Source organism: Phyllobates terribilis, unplaced genomic scaffold (assembly GCF_046119375.1).
Source record: "Phyllobates terribilis strain yellow unplaced genomic scaffold, ASM4611937v1 Scaffold_4__5_contigs__length_816908805, whole genome shotgun sequence".
NCBI classification, from domain to species: Eukaryota; Metazoa; Chordata; class Amphibia; order Anura; family Dendrobatidae; genus Phyllobates; species Phyllobates terribilis.
The window spans coordinates 291,725,795-291,742,538 of record NW_027362764.1 but is presented as its reverse complement, the minus strand read 5'-3'; the positions used below and the strand labels follow the sequence as shown (position 1 = coordinate 291,742,538).

The window sequence follows — 16,744 nt, the reverse complement described above, 5'->3', positions numbered from 1 at the left end:
TTAAAATTCATAACTCAATAAATTATTTTAAATCTCAAATTGTAGCTAGCTGTAAGAGCCACAGATGGATGTGATTACATGCAACTGCTTGATAGCCTGGCACCTAAATTAGCAGTCTATATTTAGGCACCCTACCTATATACCGTGTCTACCCTTACAATTTCACTGCAATACTGAGGAATTACCAAATGGAAAAAACTATTTTAAGATTTATTAATACCAGCAGCAGATGGTTGCAATAAATGAGGAAACTGTATACATTATAGAGGCGTGTACGGGCTCCCAGCGTGATGCACCTAGAGATTACCTGAGTTTGTAGAACACTAATTAGCTGGTCTTTCTCTTCAAGAGAAGCATCAAACTCTTCCTGCAGGTGCTTCTTGGCCTGCTGATCCATCTGAAGCTCCTGTAGGGAATTACCAACAAGTTAAGAGTTCTTGTGAATCACTTCAACTTTTTATTAGAGCCATGTAAATTTCCTTTTAAAAGGCATCTGCCATTAGGCTCATCCAAGTCAATGGGTTAAGAGTCCCATTATCTTAGCATCACTTGCTGCTTAGCCTCCTGCTTGCCTGATAAAGGACGATGGATAGAAACCCCAATAAACCCAGCCAACACTTAGAAAAGCAGTCTTTAACATTGAAATTGTAACACCAAGAAGAAAATTGTGGATTTATGAAAATCAGTGTGGTGATAGACATATTACTCATAAGCAAATGATGAAAAATGGAAACATTTTTCCAAACATCTCAAATTATTTAATATGGAGTATGAGTGCCATGTGCAGAAATACATGTACTTACATGCCTTGGCTTGCCAACAGTAAGCTTTGCCATTGGAAATGCACTAGGGCACACAAATTATCAAGATTCACGGCTAGTATCTCTGTTTGCAACTGCCGAACAAATACATCCCAGATGTGCTCAATGGGGGACAAGTCCGGAGACACTGCAGACCACCATGGTAGCACATTTAGGCTCTGCAGACTGCTCACAGTACTACCAGCAAAATTCTGTCTGGCATTGTCAGGATAAAAAAAAATGTCTCAGAATACTTTCACGTTCCCTCATGAAGGCTTCTTCATAGCGATGCTCACATGGTCTCCAGACCAATCTTCAGCTAGCATTGCATCCAAGACAGAAGAGGAACTCATTGCTGGTGAGGATAGACGTTTATTCCAGCCTTGCTCTGCACCATGACTGCCTTTGAGGGTGGTGGCGTGAGCTCAAAGGAACAGCTGTAGCTGGACATCTGGCTGGTAGCCTAGTGTCAAGCAAACACATTCTGGTGGTTTGTGTAGACAATGTTTGATGCCTTAGGCATGGTATGGGAGGTTTAATTTCACTTGTTTCTTCAAATCTGACAAGACGAAGTGAGCAACAGCATGAAGACAGAAGGTCACACTGGCCCTATTCCCGGGATTATGGTGTGTGGCAGCATAATGTATAGTAGCCAGACCCCTCTAGTAGTCATTCCAGGTAGCAGTTTTTTGAACACGGCAACTCCAGGCCACATGTTGCTTGTGCTACTGTGAGCAACCTGCAGGCCCTAAATGTGCTTCCATGGCCCACATGGGCTCTAGATTTGTCTCCCATCGAGAACATATAGGAGGTCATTGATTGGCAATTGCAAAGAGAGCTCTGAGCAGTGGATCTTGACGATTGACGTGATCACGTGCATTCAGCATGGCAGAACATTCCTCAGATAACCTTGTTCATAGTACGGCAAGGTGTGCAGGTTTATTTCTGCGCGTTACGCTCATACCCAAGAATTTCATAAATCAAGATGTTTTGAAAATTTTGTTTCCATCATTTGCATATCAACATGTCTATCGAGCCTAAAATGTTCATAACTGCTTGACTTTTCTTACTTGGTGTTACAATTTCAATGAGAAGGAGTGCATATTACCACAGGATAAAAAAAAATATAAAACTGGGAAACTTTGGAAAAACTTTATTCAGTTTGTAATAAGATCGCCCCTAAGCCTTCATTTTCCCAATGTATAAATACATGAAGAGATAGTACAGAGATCTTTCTAATGATCTTTTTACACCTAGGCCTGCAACGGGGACAAGAAGGCATCCTCTACGCATGGCTGTGGAGTCAGAGCCCATTTTGGTGGAGTCGGAATAAAATGGACCAACTTCGACTTCTAAAATATATAATAAATTGTGTCCAGTAGTTCAATGCAGTTTGTGGGGAATATTTTTTCATAAGAATTTGGGAAAGTTATGAAATGTCCTATAAATGTCTGTCCTATTCCTGATCTAAGGATCTAGACTTTTAGCTGAAATGAATCTGTGCTAGAGTAAATTTATCACTTAAACATGAGCCATGTATGAGGGAGTCGTGGAGTTGGAGTTATGGAAATTGAGGAGTCTGAGGTTTGGCTTACCGACTCCACAGTGATGAGACATCTAGAGGAAAGAAGGTTTGATCATAAATCACAGACGCAGATTCTTTACTGTAAAAGCAGTGACACAATGAAACGCTGCCATATGATACTGTAATGGTTGAGTCACTACTAAAATTCAAGGAGGGCCTGGATGCCTGTCTTGGAAAATAGAATATTACTGGTTATGAGCACTAGATTCTGCGATGGGACTGTGATTCAGGGATCTAATCTCCTTGCCGTATGTGGAGTTGGGAAGGAATTCCCCCCCCCAATATGGAGCAATAAGCATCTTTCTAATGGGGTTTTTGACTTCCTCTGGATCAACATGTTAGGCTTTAGGTTGAAGTCGGTGGACTTAATTCTACTTTCAACCTTAAAAACTATGAAACTGCTAGGCCCCATTCACACATCTGTGTTATTTACTGATAAAACAGGTTCCATTAAAGTCAAAAACCATATTCGCATGTATGTTTTTTTGTGAACAGATTTTTTTTTTTTATGGTGGGGGTGAGAGGGTGGGAGTAAGGAGAGACAAATACTGTGTCTGTGTTTGAGCCAATTTGTGAATGAAGCTTGTGAATTTTAGTGAAAGAGTGAGTTAAAAAAAAAAAAATGGACAGCATGTATCGATGTGATCCAAGTAACATCCAAATGCTGTCCATTTTTAAAGGTCTTGGGAAAAAAAAATCATGGAATTTTTCCCTCTGTCACACTGCTGGTAAATGGTCACAAGGGCCAAAAGGACCAAGAGATTATGAAAATGGGATCCAGGTCACTGATGAAAAATGGTCAATGTTTTATGCGCAAAAAACAAACCCTGAGGTCTGAATGATGCCTCAATGTCAGAAATACCTGAATGACTTGTGCAGCTATATTTAGTAAAAGATCGAGTATCAAGACTTACCTCACGCAGTTCTCCAATTCTCCTTAATGCTTTATCCTGGCTTTGACTCAAAATTGACTAAAAAGAGTTAGAAAAAAAGAAATGTTAGTAATAGAAAGGAAACAGATATAGTCTATTCTTAGGCTTAGATTTTTAGGCGTTAATATGGCCATACACAGTACTGAGCAGAACTTTTTAGCAGGGCTGTGGAGTCGGTAAGCCAAACCTCCGACTCCTCAATTTCCATAACTCCGACTCCACGACTCCCTCATACATGGCTCATGTTTAAGTGATAAATTTACTGTAGCAAAGATTCATCTCAGCTAAAAGTCTAGACCCTTAGATCAGGAATAAGACATTTCATAACTTTCCCAAATTCTTATGAAAAAATATTCCCCACAAACTGCATTGAACTACTGTAACCAATTTATTAGATATTTTAGGAATCGGAGTTGGTCCATTTTATACCGACTCCACCAAAATGGGCTCCGACTCCAACTCCACAGTCCTGCTTTTAGGCGGGTATGGCAAAAATGCAGCAAAGTAAAATTGCTTTCAAAAATAGAAATGTTTTGATGTGTTTGGTGATTTGATGTGACCACCCATTGTCTTAAAAACAGAATCAATTCTCAATGGTACATTTGCACAAAGTAGTTTTGTAGGATTTGGCTACGTTCCCTCGATGAGTTTTAGATCTTGCAGATTTTCTGCACCCATTGTGTAAACTGTAAATGTAAATTTTCGTCACTGCATTTTTTGCATGCTTTTTATTGTGTTTTTGATGCTACGGTTTTTGTCTTGTTGGTATGTCAAGTCTATGCGAAAAATTTGCAAGAGAAACTCAGCGTACCCACAAAAGAAATTGACATATTGTGGATTTGAAACAAGTCAGTTTACGCGGAGTAAAAAAAAAAAATTATAGAAGATATGAGATTTCTATAAAACACATCCACTTTGCTGAAACTGTACTATGTGTTTCTGACGCAACGAAAATACAGTGTCAAATATTCACCAAAAACTCATCATGGGCACAGAACCTTAGAGTCAGGTGTATAATAACCAGTCATACCAAACAAGTGATAATGATCAATTTCAAATGTAGGTTGAAACACAGCCATTAACTGAAACAGCTGTGTAGAAGACTTAGAACTGGGTGAAGAACAGCCAAACTCTGCTACAAATGAGAGGTTGTGGAAGACAGTTTCATGTCACCATGACAAGACTGAGCAAAGCAAAAAAAAACACAAGATCGTTATACCAAACCAGCAAGCAAGGTCTCTCCCAGCCGAAGCAGGTGGAGTTTCAAGCTTTTTTGAAGAAGTACTAAGACGACATGAACGATGTTGAGAACCGTAGACACAGTAATCAAGAAAGCTTAGTGCAGCAGATCCAAGTCACACCACACTTCTTTTGATTTGAAATTGAAAAGATGTCCAGCAATGCCATAAGCTCAGAACTGGCAGCAATAAGTGACACCCTGCTACACTCATCTACTGTTGGAGAAGTCTTGCCAGAAGTAGTCTTCATGGAAAAATTGAGGCCACAAACCATACCTTCAACATGGAAACAAGGCCAAGTGACTCAACTATGCATGAAAACGAGGGTAAGAGAAATATTGCAGAATGTACTCTGTCCTGATGAGTTAAAATTGTAAATATTTGTCTGTATAGAAGGCAGTTTGTTGGCTAAAGGGCTGGAGAGCTGTACAATAATGCATGTCTACTGGTACAATAATGACTGCATGCAGTGAAACATGGTGGAAGTTCCTTGCGAGTGTGAGGCGGAATTTCAGCAAATGCAGTTGGCAATTTCGTCAGGATTAATGGTGTCCTCAATGCTGAGAAATACAGGTAGATACTTATATAATCATGCATTATCATCATCAGGGAGGTGTACAACTGGCTCTAAATTTATACTGCAGTAGAACAACAAACATAAAGAACTATCTTCAGCGTAAAAAAAAAAAAAAAATAACATGATCTGGAAGTGATATGTCCCGCTCAGAGCCCTAGTCTCAACAATGAGTGTGCCCAGGATTATATGGAGACAGAAGAAGCTGCACAAGCCTACATCCACAGAAGATTTGTGGTTAGTTCTCCAGGATGTTTAGAACATCCTCCTTGCCAAGTTCCTCCAAAACCCATGTGCAAGTGTACTTCAAAGAATCAAACTTTTCAAGGAAAAGGTTGCTCAAAGCAAATATTGATTCAGGTTTCTCTTTGGATTGCTTTTATCAATTAACAAAACGCAAAGTGAGCAATTTATTAATAATTCTATTTTTGAAAGCTTTCTTATTGCATTTCCTCCACATCTGCCTCAAATGCTAGCACAGTACTAAACGTGAAGTAAAAAGCAAATCATTAGATGATTGATATGTCTTAAAAAGAACCTGTCATGACATGTTCATGACGAGCAGACATCTCAATCTGCACATGCGCCTTTACAGGCACCATTCTATTGAAGCCCATCGTGAAATCAATCTTCGCAAGTGCAGCCCACAGCTAGGACGGCACCAGTGTGGAATTTAAGTAAGGAAGAAGATAAACCGCAGTGCCGAAGTCCCTACCCCACAGGCAAGGCCCGATGCACGAAGATCAAAACTTCTAATGAGGATTTTATAAAAACTAGGCTACGGAATTCTTCACTGAATGTATGTATTAAATCAGTATACCAGCGCCATTATGGCAATGCTTTTAGTTTAATATGTATAACCCTGATGACGGGTTCTCTTTAATGCAATTGGCCAAAATACAACTTCAAGTGTAACCGCCGGTTTCCTTTTTTTATTTCATAGATTAATAGTAGACCTGAAAATAAGCAACTTTGTAATATATCTTATCAGGAGATCTGCTTCTTTCTCTGCCAGAATTGATCAGTCATTATGGAACTTTGTCTCAATTCTGAGGTAAAATCTGTATTCAGTGAAGACTTTCCCATTACTGAGATAGGAGAACTGCTACGGATACAATTCTAGGTAGACAGGAGGAGCTAGAGGCAGAGCTCTTCCCACCTACATAGGAGAACTGCTACTGATACAACTATCTCAGTAATGGGAAAGTCTTCACTGAATACAGAGAATTTTAATAATCACTGATCAGTCCAGACAGAGAAAGAAGCAGATCTTTCTGATAAGATAGATTACAAAGTTGCTTATTTTCAGGTCTACTATTGATTTATGAAATATATATATTAAAACGATGGGTCCTCTAAGTGAAAACATACAGTACAGACCAAAAGTTTGGACACACCTCATTTAAAGATTTTTCTGTATTTTCTTGACTATGAAAATTGTACATTCACACTGAATGCATCAAAACTATGAATTAACACATGTGGAATTATATACTTAACAAAAAAGTGTGAAACAACTGAAAATATGTCTTATATTCTAGGTTCTTCAAAGTAGCCACCTTTTACTTTGATGACTGCTTTGCACACTCTTGGCATTCTCTTGATGAGCTTCAAGAGGTAGTCACCGGAAATGGTTTTCACTTCACAGGTGTGCCCTGTCAGGTTTAATAAGTGGGATTTCTTGCCTTATAAATGGGGTTGGGACCATCAGTTGTGTTGTGCAGAAGTCAGGTGAATACACAGCTGACAGTCCTACTGAATAGACTGTTAGAATTTGTATTATGGCAAGAAAAAAGCAGCTAAGTAAAGAAAAACGAGTGGCCATCATTACTTTAAGAAATGAAGGTCAGTCAGTCCGAAAAATTGGGCAAACTTTGAAAGTGTCCCCAAGTGCAGTTGCAAAAACCATCAAGCGCTACAAAGAAACTGGCACACATGAGGACCGCCCCAGGAAAGGAAGACCAAGAGTCACCTCTGCTTCTGAGGATAAGTTTATCCGAGTCACCAGCCTCAGAAATCGCAGGTTAACAGCAGCTCAGATTAGAGACCAGGTCAATGCCACACAGAGTTCTAGCAGCAGACATCTCTTCAAAAACTGTTAAGAGGAGACTTTGTGCAGCAGGCCTTCATGGTAAAATAGCTGCTAGGAAACCACGGCTAAGGACAGGCAACAAGCAGAAGAGACAAGTTTGGGCTAAAGAACACAAGGAACGGACATTAGACCAGTGGAAATCTGTGCTTTGGTCTGATGAGTCCAAATTTGAGATCTTTGGTTCCAACCACTGTGTCTTTGTGCGCCGCAGAAAAGGTGAACGTATGGACTCTACATGCCTGGTTAACACCGTGAAGCATGGAGGAGGAGGTGTGATGATGTGGGGGTGCTTTGCTGGTGACACTGTTGGGGATTTATTCAAAATTGAAGGCATACTGAACCAGCATCTTGCAGCGGCATGCTATTCCATCCGGTTTGCGTTTAAGTTGGACCATCATTTATTTTTCAACAGGACAATGACCTCAAACACACCTCCAGGCTGTGTAAGGGCTACTTGACCAAGGGGAGTGATGGGGTGCTACGTCAGATGACCTGGCCTACACAGTCACCAGACCTGAACCCAATCGAGACGGTTTGGGGTGAGCTGGACCGCAGAGTGAAGGTAAAAGGGCCAACAAGTGCTAAGCATCTCTGGGAACTCCTTCAAGATTGTTGGAAGACCATTTCCGGTGACTACCTCTTGAAGCTCATCAAGAGAATGCCAAGAGTGTGCAAAGCAGTCATCAAAGCAATAGGTGGCTACTTTGAAGAACCTAGAATATAAGACATATTTTCAGTTGTTTCACACTTTTTTGTTAAGTATATATAATACCACATGTATTAATTCATAGTTTTGATGCCTTCAGTGTGAATGTACATTTTTCATAGTCTAGAAAATACAGAAAAATCTTTAAATGAGAAGGTATGTCCAAACTTTTGGTCTGTACTGTACATTCAATTAGCTCTTTGTCGCATGAACCACAGATTAGTTAAATGTAACAAATTCAGCCACTTTATAACTTTTGGGCCAATACATCAAAGTGTTTACACCAGAAAACTGTTGTAAAACAGTTGCACAAAAATTTTCAGACTATTCAGAGGTTCAGAAAAAATATACAACTCTTGTTTTATTAACGCCAGGTTCAAGCAGCTCTGAAAAAACGAGCAGCGCTATGGAGGAGTGTGGATGGAGCAGGGCATGGCTACGTCTGCCCATGAATATCATGGAAAGTGGCAATGTTTCTTACACCAGAAATGTTACTCCAGGTCCTGACTAGAAAAATATTTCTGGCGAGGTGCACCCCACTGAGAAGATGCGCTGAATTCATTAAGTGGCAAGCACCTCTTAATGAATTTGCTTCATCGTATTCCTGCACCACCCACATTAAGAATGGCGTACGATATACCAGCCTTAATGAACTGGGGCCATCGTTTAGGGTCTGGTCTGTTGGATGAAATTACATAGTCAATCAATAGTCAACAAATGGGTGAAACATCTTTGGCCAACAATTATTTCATGCCCGTGGCCACACTTGACCAATAATCAGACTATTGGATCTTAAAATGCAGTTCTCCTGAAGCAAGGTGGTGCAGTGTTTATTCACAGACCTGTCGTCCTTCAAGCTGTTCTAGGACGGGATCAGTACAAAGAGATTATTGGATGTATTCCAGATGCAGGGACTCGAATAGAAAATACATAAGGAACAATGCTTCCACATTGCTACCTCTAGGCTGGAGAACTAGAGAGAACATCAGTACGTCTGAGCAGGTCTATTGTGCCTTATATACTGCATTAAAGTCCTTTAACACTTTCCTCACCTGGAGTTTTTCTTTGTCCCTCTGAACCGTTCTGTATGCGGTGACTAACTAATGAAAAAAAAAAAAAAAAAAACAGTGTGTAAATCAACTACACAGGTTATTTAATGTCCAAGTGAATTGGCAGAAACACTTGGAACGGTCAGAATTCTGTGCAATGTCCCCTTCCACCGCAAATAATGACCTCCTGGTTGTATCGGTCACATTAAAACACATCCCCCATGTAGGAAAGGTCTGACCAGCCAAAAGTTAATTTTTAAGGGTAATAGGTTCTAGTACTTGCAAATATAAGGTTTATGAGGGAGGCAGAGGAGTTGTATGGAAACAAGGTGGACAGTATAGATATCAGACAAAACTAAGGACATGTCCTCTGTCCACCCTGCAAGGAGACAAATGCACAGTGCAAGATAAAGATTGGGTGGATGCACAATTATGCATAACATGATGCAGGATGCTGTAAGAACAAAAACATACATAAACAAAAATACATCTCTTCCTGTCTCAGTGACCGCAAGCTGTAGTCTAATAATATATTTGACTACATACATGGTGCTACTGGTCATGCACCAAGAAGCGGCCTGGGAAGGAAGAGGGCAGAAAGGCTCCCCGATGAACCAGTAGCAGTTATGAGTGATGGTGCCATTTTTTGGCTAAGGCCACGGTCCCACTATCAGTATTTGGTCAGTATTCGGTCAGCATTTTTTCTCAGCAGTGGGATCCAAAACCAGGTGAGGAACAATCAGAGAAAAGGTATAATAGAAACAAGTCACCAATTCTGCATTTATCACCCACTCCTGGTTTTTGCTCTGACGCCTGAGAAAAAATACTGACCAGATACTGATAGTGGGGCTGTGTCCTAAGTTGCAAGAATGTATGCTTGGACTAGGAAATGCTAAGTAAAAAATGGTAATGGTGAATAGAGCAAGGGGTTTTGTTACAGTAGTGAAGGGAAGTTGTGTGTGTGAACTCTGCTTTATGGCTATGGTGAAAAATCAAGTGTAATGTCCAACATCCACCTTGGAAACAGATTTCTGAGGTGACCACAGGGAACCCTTAACCTCACTTGTCCTTGTGTTAAATTACACAATTTTTCATGATACCAATATCTTTTATATTAGAACTACTTCTCATCCTCCCACAGACTAAACATCTGGGTAGTTACACTTTACTCTGCAGTGACCTTCTAAAACATTAAATCTGAAGACAGCATAATGCAGGGGTTAAAACAGTGAATTCAGCGATGTATCACTTAGCACACAGCCTGACATTTACTTATAATGAAGGTTTTATTAACCACACCCCATCCTGTGATAAGCAGCTCACTGTCTATGAACTTTGTACACACAAAGCCTGGTGTGGGCAGGGATAGCTTCCTCAGCTGTGCTTCATTCTAAGAGCTCTGATTGTGTGAGAACGGCGGCATCTAGTAAACTCGATATAGCATTGAATTCAGGGTCTATTTTCCTACATTCTGCTGCTTTCAGGAGAAGTAGCAAAAACTTGGTGACAGAATCCCTTTAACCCCTTTGGATTTTCAGTTTGTGTCTTCCCCTTCTTCCCAAAGCCATAACTTTCGTACTTTTTCATCAATATGGCCATGTGAGGGCTTGTTTTTTTGAGGGACGACTTGTACTTTTGAACGACTCCATTCAGTTTACCATATAGTATACTGGAAAACATTTTTTTGGGTTGTTTTTTTTACCATGGTCACTAAATGCTAAAACTGACCTGCCAGTATGATTCTCCAGGTCATTACGAGATCGTAGACACCAAACATGTATACATTCTTTTTTATTCAAGTGGTGAAAAAAAATCCAAAGTTTGCAAAGTAAAATAGGCACCATTTTCCGAGACCCGTAGCGTCTCCATTTTTCGTGATCTGAGGCTGGGTGAGGATTTATTTTTTGCGCGCCGAGCTGACGACTTTATTATTAATACCATTTTGGGGTAGATACGATGTTTTGATTGCCTGTTATTGCAACGTTACAGCAACCAAAAAAACGTAATTCTGGAGTTTTGATTTTTTTCTCGTTACGCCATTTACTGGTCAAATTAATTATTTTTATATTTTGATAAATCGGGCGTTTCTGAAAGCAGCGATACCAAATATATGTATTTTTTGTATTGTTTTATTTTGAATGGGGCAAAAGGGGGCGATTTGATCGTTTATATTTCATATATTTCATTTTTTTATTTTTTATTTTTTTTTTACTTTCTACATGCTTCAATAGTCTCCATAGGAGACTTGAAGCTGCGATCATCTGATCGCTTGTGCTACAAATAGCAGGGCTGAAGCCCTGCTATGTGTAACAGAAATGCTCATCTGCTATGCATGCCGGCCACTGAGCCACAGCGGCATTTAACATGTTAACAGCCATGCGTGGATCGCGATTCCACCTGTGGCTGTTAAGGGCGCATGACAACTCATCAGATCAGCTGTCGTGTGTCTGAAAAGATGTGGGCACAGGACCAGAGACAGCATCAAAGAGGGGGAGGTGACATATGACGTACCTATACGTCATAGGTCGTAAAGGAGTTAAAGGAACTCCATCAGCACAGAATGACTGTTGAAACCAAGTACAGGCCCTCAATGCTTATGACAGGGCCGTTCATTTACACTGCTCAAAAAAAATAAAGGGAACACTCAAATAACACATCCTAGATCTGAATGAATGAAATATTCTCTTAGAAAACTTTGTTCTGTACAAAGTTGAATGTGCCGACAACAAAAATCACACAAAAATCATCAATGGAAATCAAATTTATTAACCAGTGGAGGCCTGGATTTGGAGTCACCCCCAATATTAAGGTGGAAAAACACACTACAAGCTGATCCAACTTTGATGTAATGTCCTTAAAACAAGTCAAAATGAGGCTCAGTATTGTGTGTGGCCTCCACGTGCCTGTATGACCTCCCTACAACGCCTGGGCGTGCTCCTGATGAGGTTGCGGATGGTGATGGTGCTGTGGGATCTCCTCCCAGACCTGGACTAAAGCATCCGCCAACTCTTGGACAGTCTGTGGTACAACGTGACGTTGGTGGATGGAGCGAGACATGATGTCCCAGATGCGCTCAATCGGATTCAGGTCTGGGGAACGGGCGGGCCAGTCCATGGCTTCAATGCCTTCATCTTGCAGGAACTGCTGACACACTCCAGCCACATGAGGTCTGGCATTGTCCTGCATTAGGAGGAACCCAGGGCCAACTGCACCAGCATATGGTCTCACAAGGGGTCTGAGGATCTCATCTCGGTACCTAATGGCAGTCAGGCTACCTCTGGCGAGCACATGGAGGGCTATGCGGCCCTCCAAAGAAATGCCACCCCACACCATTACTGACCCACTGCCAAACCGATCATGCTGAAGGATGTTGCAGGCAGCAGATCGCTCTCCACGGCGTCTCCAGACTCTGTCACGTCTGTCACATATGCTCAGTGTGAACCAGCTTTCATCTGTGAAGAGCACAGGGTGCCAGTGGTGACTTTGCCAATCCTGGTGTTCTGTGGCAAATGCCAAGCGTCCTGCACGGTGTTGGGCTGTGAGCACAACCCCCATCTGTGGATGTCGGGCCCTCATACCACCCTCATGGAGTCGGTTTCTAACCGTTTGTGCAGACACATGCACATTTGTGGCCTGCTGGAGGTCATTTTGCAGGGCTCTGGCAGTGCTCCTCCTGTTCCTCCTTGCACAAAGGAAGAGGTAGCAGTCCTGCTGCTGGGTTGTTATCCTCCTATGGCTCCCTCCACATCTCCTGGTATCTGCTCCATGCTCTGGACACTGTGCTGACAGACACAGCTACCCTTCTTGCCACAGCTCGCACTGATGTGCCATCCTGGATTAACTACACTACCGGAGAAACTTCTGTGGGTTGTACTGTAGACACTGCCTCATGCTACTGTACCTCTAGGGGTGAGAGCAATGGCAAAATGAAAAACTGACCAAAACAACAGCCAAAAAGGATGAGAACAGAGAAATGGTCTGTGGTCTCCACCTGCAGAACCACTCCTTTATAGGGGATATCTTGCTGATTGTCCAGCATTTCTACCAGTTGTCTGTTCCATTTGCACAACAGCAGGAGAAATTGATTCACAGTCAGTGTTGCTTCATAACTGGACAGGTAGATTTCACAGAAGTGTTATTGACTTGGAGTTGCATTGTATTGTTTAAGTGTTCCCTTTAGTTTTTTGAGCAGTGTATATACACCTTCCCACCTGCTTGGTTTCCATCCATCTGCGCCCTTTACTGGTCAAATGAAGCAAGAGCTGTCAATTCAAAAAAAAAAAAGAGAGGGGGTGGAGACTGATTGAAAACAAGCAGGTGTGAAAGTGTATTTAAATGATTGGCCTCGCCATGAAGCAACGTGCGGTAGGACTTCGTTTGATCAGTCCTTCTGTGCAGACAAAGTCCATTTAATGCAGTGTAAGTTGCATGCGATTGTGCAGCTATGAGGAACGGAAGCTGGCTGTCAGTCACAGTCAGACTCCGCACAGAAAAGACAAACATGGTTTATTGTCATGTTACCTTTGATCTTCGTATACACGGTGCAGAACCAATGCTTGTGTATGCACTGACTGTGCTTCCTACTCCAGCCCCAGCAGTGGTAGGCAGCAAGGTGGTTGAATTTCCTATGTAAATGGGGCTAATAAACGAGCCCCAGTTACAGAGGAAATTAGCAATAAAAAGAATGTATTAATATGTTAAAAAGCCCCTATGGGGAGGGGGGGGGCACAACATGTGAAATATTAAAAAATAAATAAAAATGGCAAAAAAAAAAAGCATAATTAATAAAGATACTGCCACTCTGAATCACTGTTTATAGCCTGATCCTTTTTAAAAAACAAATATAACAATAATGATAATATTCACATTATTTATGTCCAATATTTAAAAAGAAATTCTACATAAATGGGCATGCAATTCAAAATGTTTTAGCAAACTAGTGTGGTTGTAAGAAAAAGGAAAACAAGTGAAAAATACACGCATTTCCTATTTTTCTTTACATTTCTCCCAGATATCAGAAAAATAAGAACATAAAAGTGAAAAATTAAGCAAGTATTGCGGGGAAAAAAAATTGACTATCCAAAACATAGAGCAGTTAAAAAAGACATGTAAGAAAAATGTGCCTAGTCAGGAACAAGGGCAAATGGCCCATTCCTCAACTGGTTAACATGGGTATTTGTGAGTGATTCATTGCTTATAGATAATGGTTTGCCAGAATTCTGCTTGAAATTTAATATTTTTTGGGTAATTCAAATTTGTGCAAAAAATGTAGCATCTTTTGGCAGTTTTAAGCTATAATTACGTAAATTAGAACAGAAATTTATTCTGGTCTTCGAATTGTGTATATTTCTTACGCTAACGCACAGCAACTGACAGATACACCAAATTTATTAACAGGCATCCAGCTCTTAATGACACCAGTCTTGATGAATAGGGGTACCATGAAAGCATGCCCTGCTACCATGATACTTTATCACAGATGCTCGCTTTGATCGTACTCGTTCTGGCATTTCATTCCCCCCACACTACATTAAAAATGTGCAATCTAAGGGAAAAGTTGCACGAGAGAACAGAAAGGAGCAGACTGCACATATGTATTTGGGTGGTTCAATCTCAATTGGACATTTTATTTACATTAGTGTATACAACTAGAAAAGCATGCAAACATGAAGGGAAGGGAAAAGGGGGGATTAGCTGTGTGAATAAAATATAGCCTTTATTAGTTATATATAAAAAACAATTGCACTAATTATTTAAAAGCCGCATATACTCAGTGTTACCTTGGGTATATAATAGATAACTGCTGCATGACTAAAATATTTTTAATACATTGCAATCAGTTCATTATATAAGTGTGTCAATTATGAACACTGCCAGTATATATAATCGCAGGATGGACACACTGTGCTCTTATCCTGCAAATTAAGAGGATGTCAGCAATGCTAATGTGTTTAGGCAGGAGATATAAAGAACTCTCCTTTTCAGTAGTATTGAGTCTAAATAGCCGCCTCTGATGTCCAATTTAATTCTTTCCAACGTAATCCATGTCATTTTAAAATGCTTGGTGAGAGGAGTAAACAGTTTATTTTGTTCTCCATTCAGGTGTTCAACTTTATCATAATTAGTTACACTCCTAATCTGTTCCCTTATTTGGGTTTTTAAGTCTGCTGTGGTCTTCCCCAAGTATTTCATCCCACATAGACATTCCAAACAGTGCATCACTTCAATAGAGGAGCAGTTAAGATGTTGGTTAACATACTATGTCTTTCCAAATGCATCCTTAAATGTTTGCGTAGTGATCATCAAAGAGATGGTGATTTGATCATAAATAAAGGTTGCGTCTGCGCTTTATATCTATAGTAAAGTATTATAGTTCTGCTTACTCCAATTGATACATTAGCAATACAAGAACATTAAAAAATAGCTAGCTAGAATGCCGCTCATTGGTTGGCTCATCTGTCAATCTTGCTAAGAAGCATAAATAGCCAGAGAATGCGGCTTAGAAAAAGCCAATAATTTGGCGAAACTTGCATCAAGGACATGTGTCCCACTTTGCAGAGCAGGGAGAATAGAGGATTAGTCAGTGACAGCAAATAATCTACAGTGAAGAGCTGGTCAGCCTAGCAGGGAACCACATCTACCCTCACCTACTGAGAACTCCAGCACCTATATGTACCGCAGGTGTGGGCAGCATGGCGCCATCTCCTGCTTACACAAAGCACATAACACATTAGCATTGCGGACAGTCTCTTCATTTGCAGGATACAGTATAGAGGTGTCTATCCTGCGATTATCTATACTATCAATGTTCATGATTGACACACTTATGTAATGAACTGATTGCAATGTATCATATTAAAGCAGCAATACCCGATTATTTAGCCTTCTCTAACTATTTTCCACCTCAACTGACTAATATATACAGTTCCTCTAGTTCTGGCCAATTTTACTATATAAGGGGCATTGACCAGAGGCAATTTAATTAACAACACCCTGCAAATCGAGACTTTAGTGGCTCACAGCTGCATAGCATATACAAAATTATATAAGGCTCGCAGCAGTGATCCATATATACCCAAGATAACGCTGGGTATATGATGCTATTAAATAATTTGGGCAATTGTTTTTATATACACCTAATCAAGGCTATATTTTATTCACACAACTAATCCCCCCCTTTCCCTTCATGTTTTTTTGCAGACTGCACATATGCTCCAGACATGATGCAGCTGTGCTAAACATCTCTATAGCATAGAAATAAAAAAAATGCCAAAATAATAAATGAAGGAGAAAATAAGGAGGCCGGTAACCACCAGGAATGAGAATTTCTTCTAAGCCCCACAGTTTTAATAACATTCAGACATACCTCAGAGTATTTCCCACGGTAGTTGTCCAAGCTCTTCTCCATCCTATGCAGTCGATGAAAGAGTTGTTCTTTGGTAAGCCCGTCATGACTACCCGCAGGGTCTTCTGCTTCACTTTCAATATCTGAAGGTGGATCAAACACGGGCCCTGAAGTGTCCCCATCAATACGGTTCAATGATTCACGTGAACCGCTTCTCACAAGGGATTCTTTGGATGGAGATCGGAACAAGGTTTCCTTTACTGGGCTTCGAAATAGTGACTCCATTGAGGGGACACGGAGTTGAAGCTTTTGTGCAAAAGACTGAGGTTCACTCTTCTGCAATAATGAACATTTTACTACATTAGAAAGGTCAATGTAATGGAAATACAAACCCAAGGAAAGACGTAGGGGAACCATATTAAT

At 40.6% G+C, this 16,744-nt stretch overlaps 1 protein-coding gene across 5 annotated transcripts in view; it reads right to left on the bottom strand.

The window, feature by feature from the left end:
- GOLGA4 (golgin A4) overlaps window positions 1-16,744 on the bottom strand; it is a 103,101-nt gene that overhangs the window by 69,189 nt on the left and 17,168 nt on the right. For 4 of the 5 annotated variants that reach the window (XM_073678313.1, XM_073678314.1, XM_073678316.1 and 1 more), the window contains exons 5-8: window positions 16,343-16,657; window positions 8,980-9,027; window positions 3,300-3,356; window positions 308-406 (exon numbers count right to left, since the gene is read on the bottom strand). In XM_073678313.1, coding sequence (XP_073534414.1) covers window positions 308-406; window positions 3,300-3,356; window positions 8,980-9,027; window positions 16,343-16,657 — 519 coding nt within the window. The remainder of the gene's footprint in view (window positions 1-307; window positions 407-3,299; window positions 3,357-8,979; window positions 9,028-16,342; window positions 16,658-16,744) is intronic. The other variant, XM_073678315.1, reaches the window with a different exon arrangement.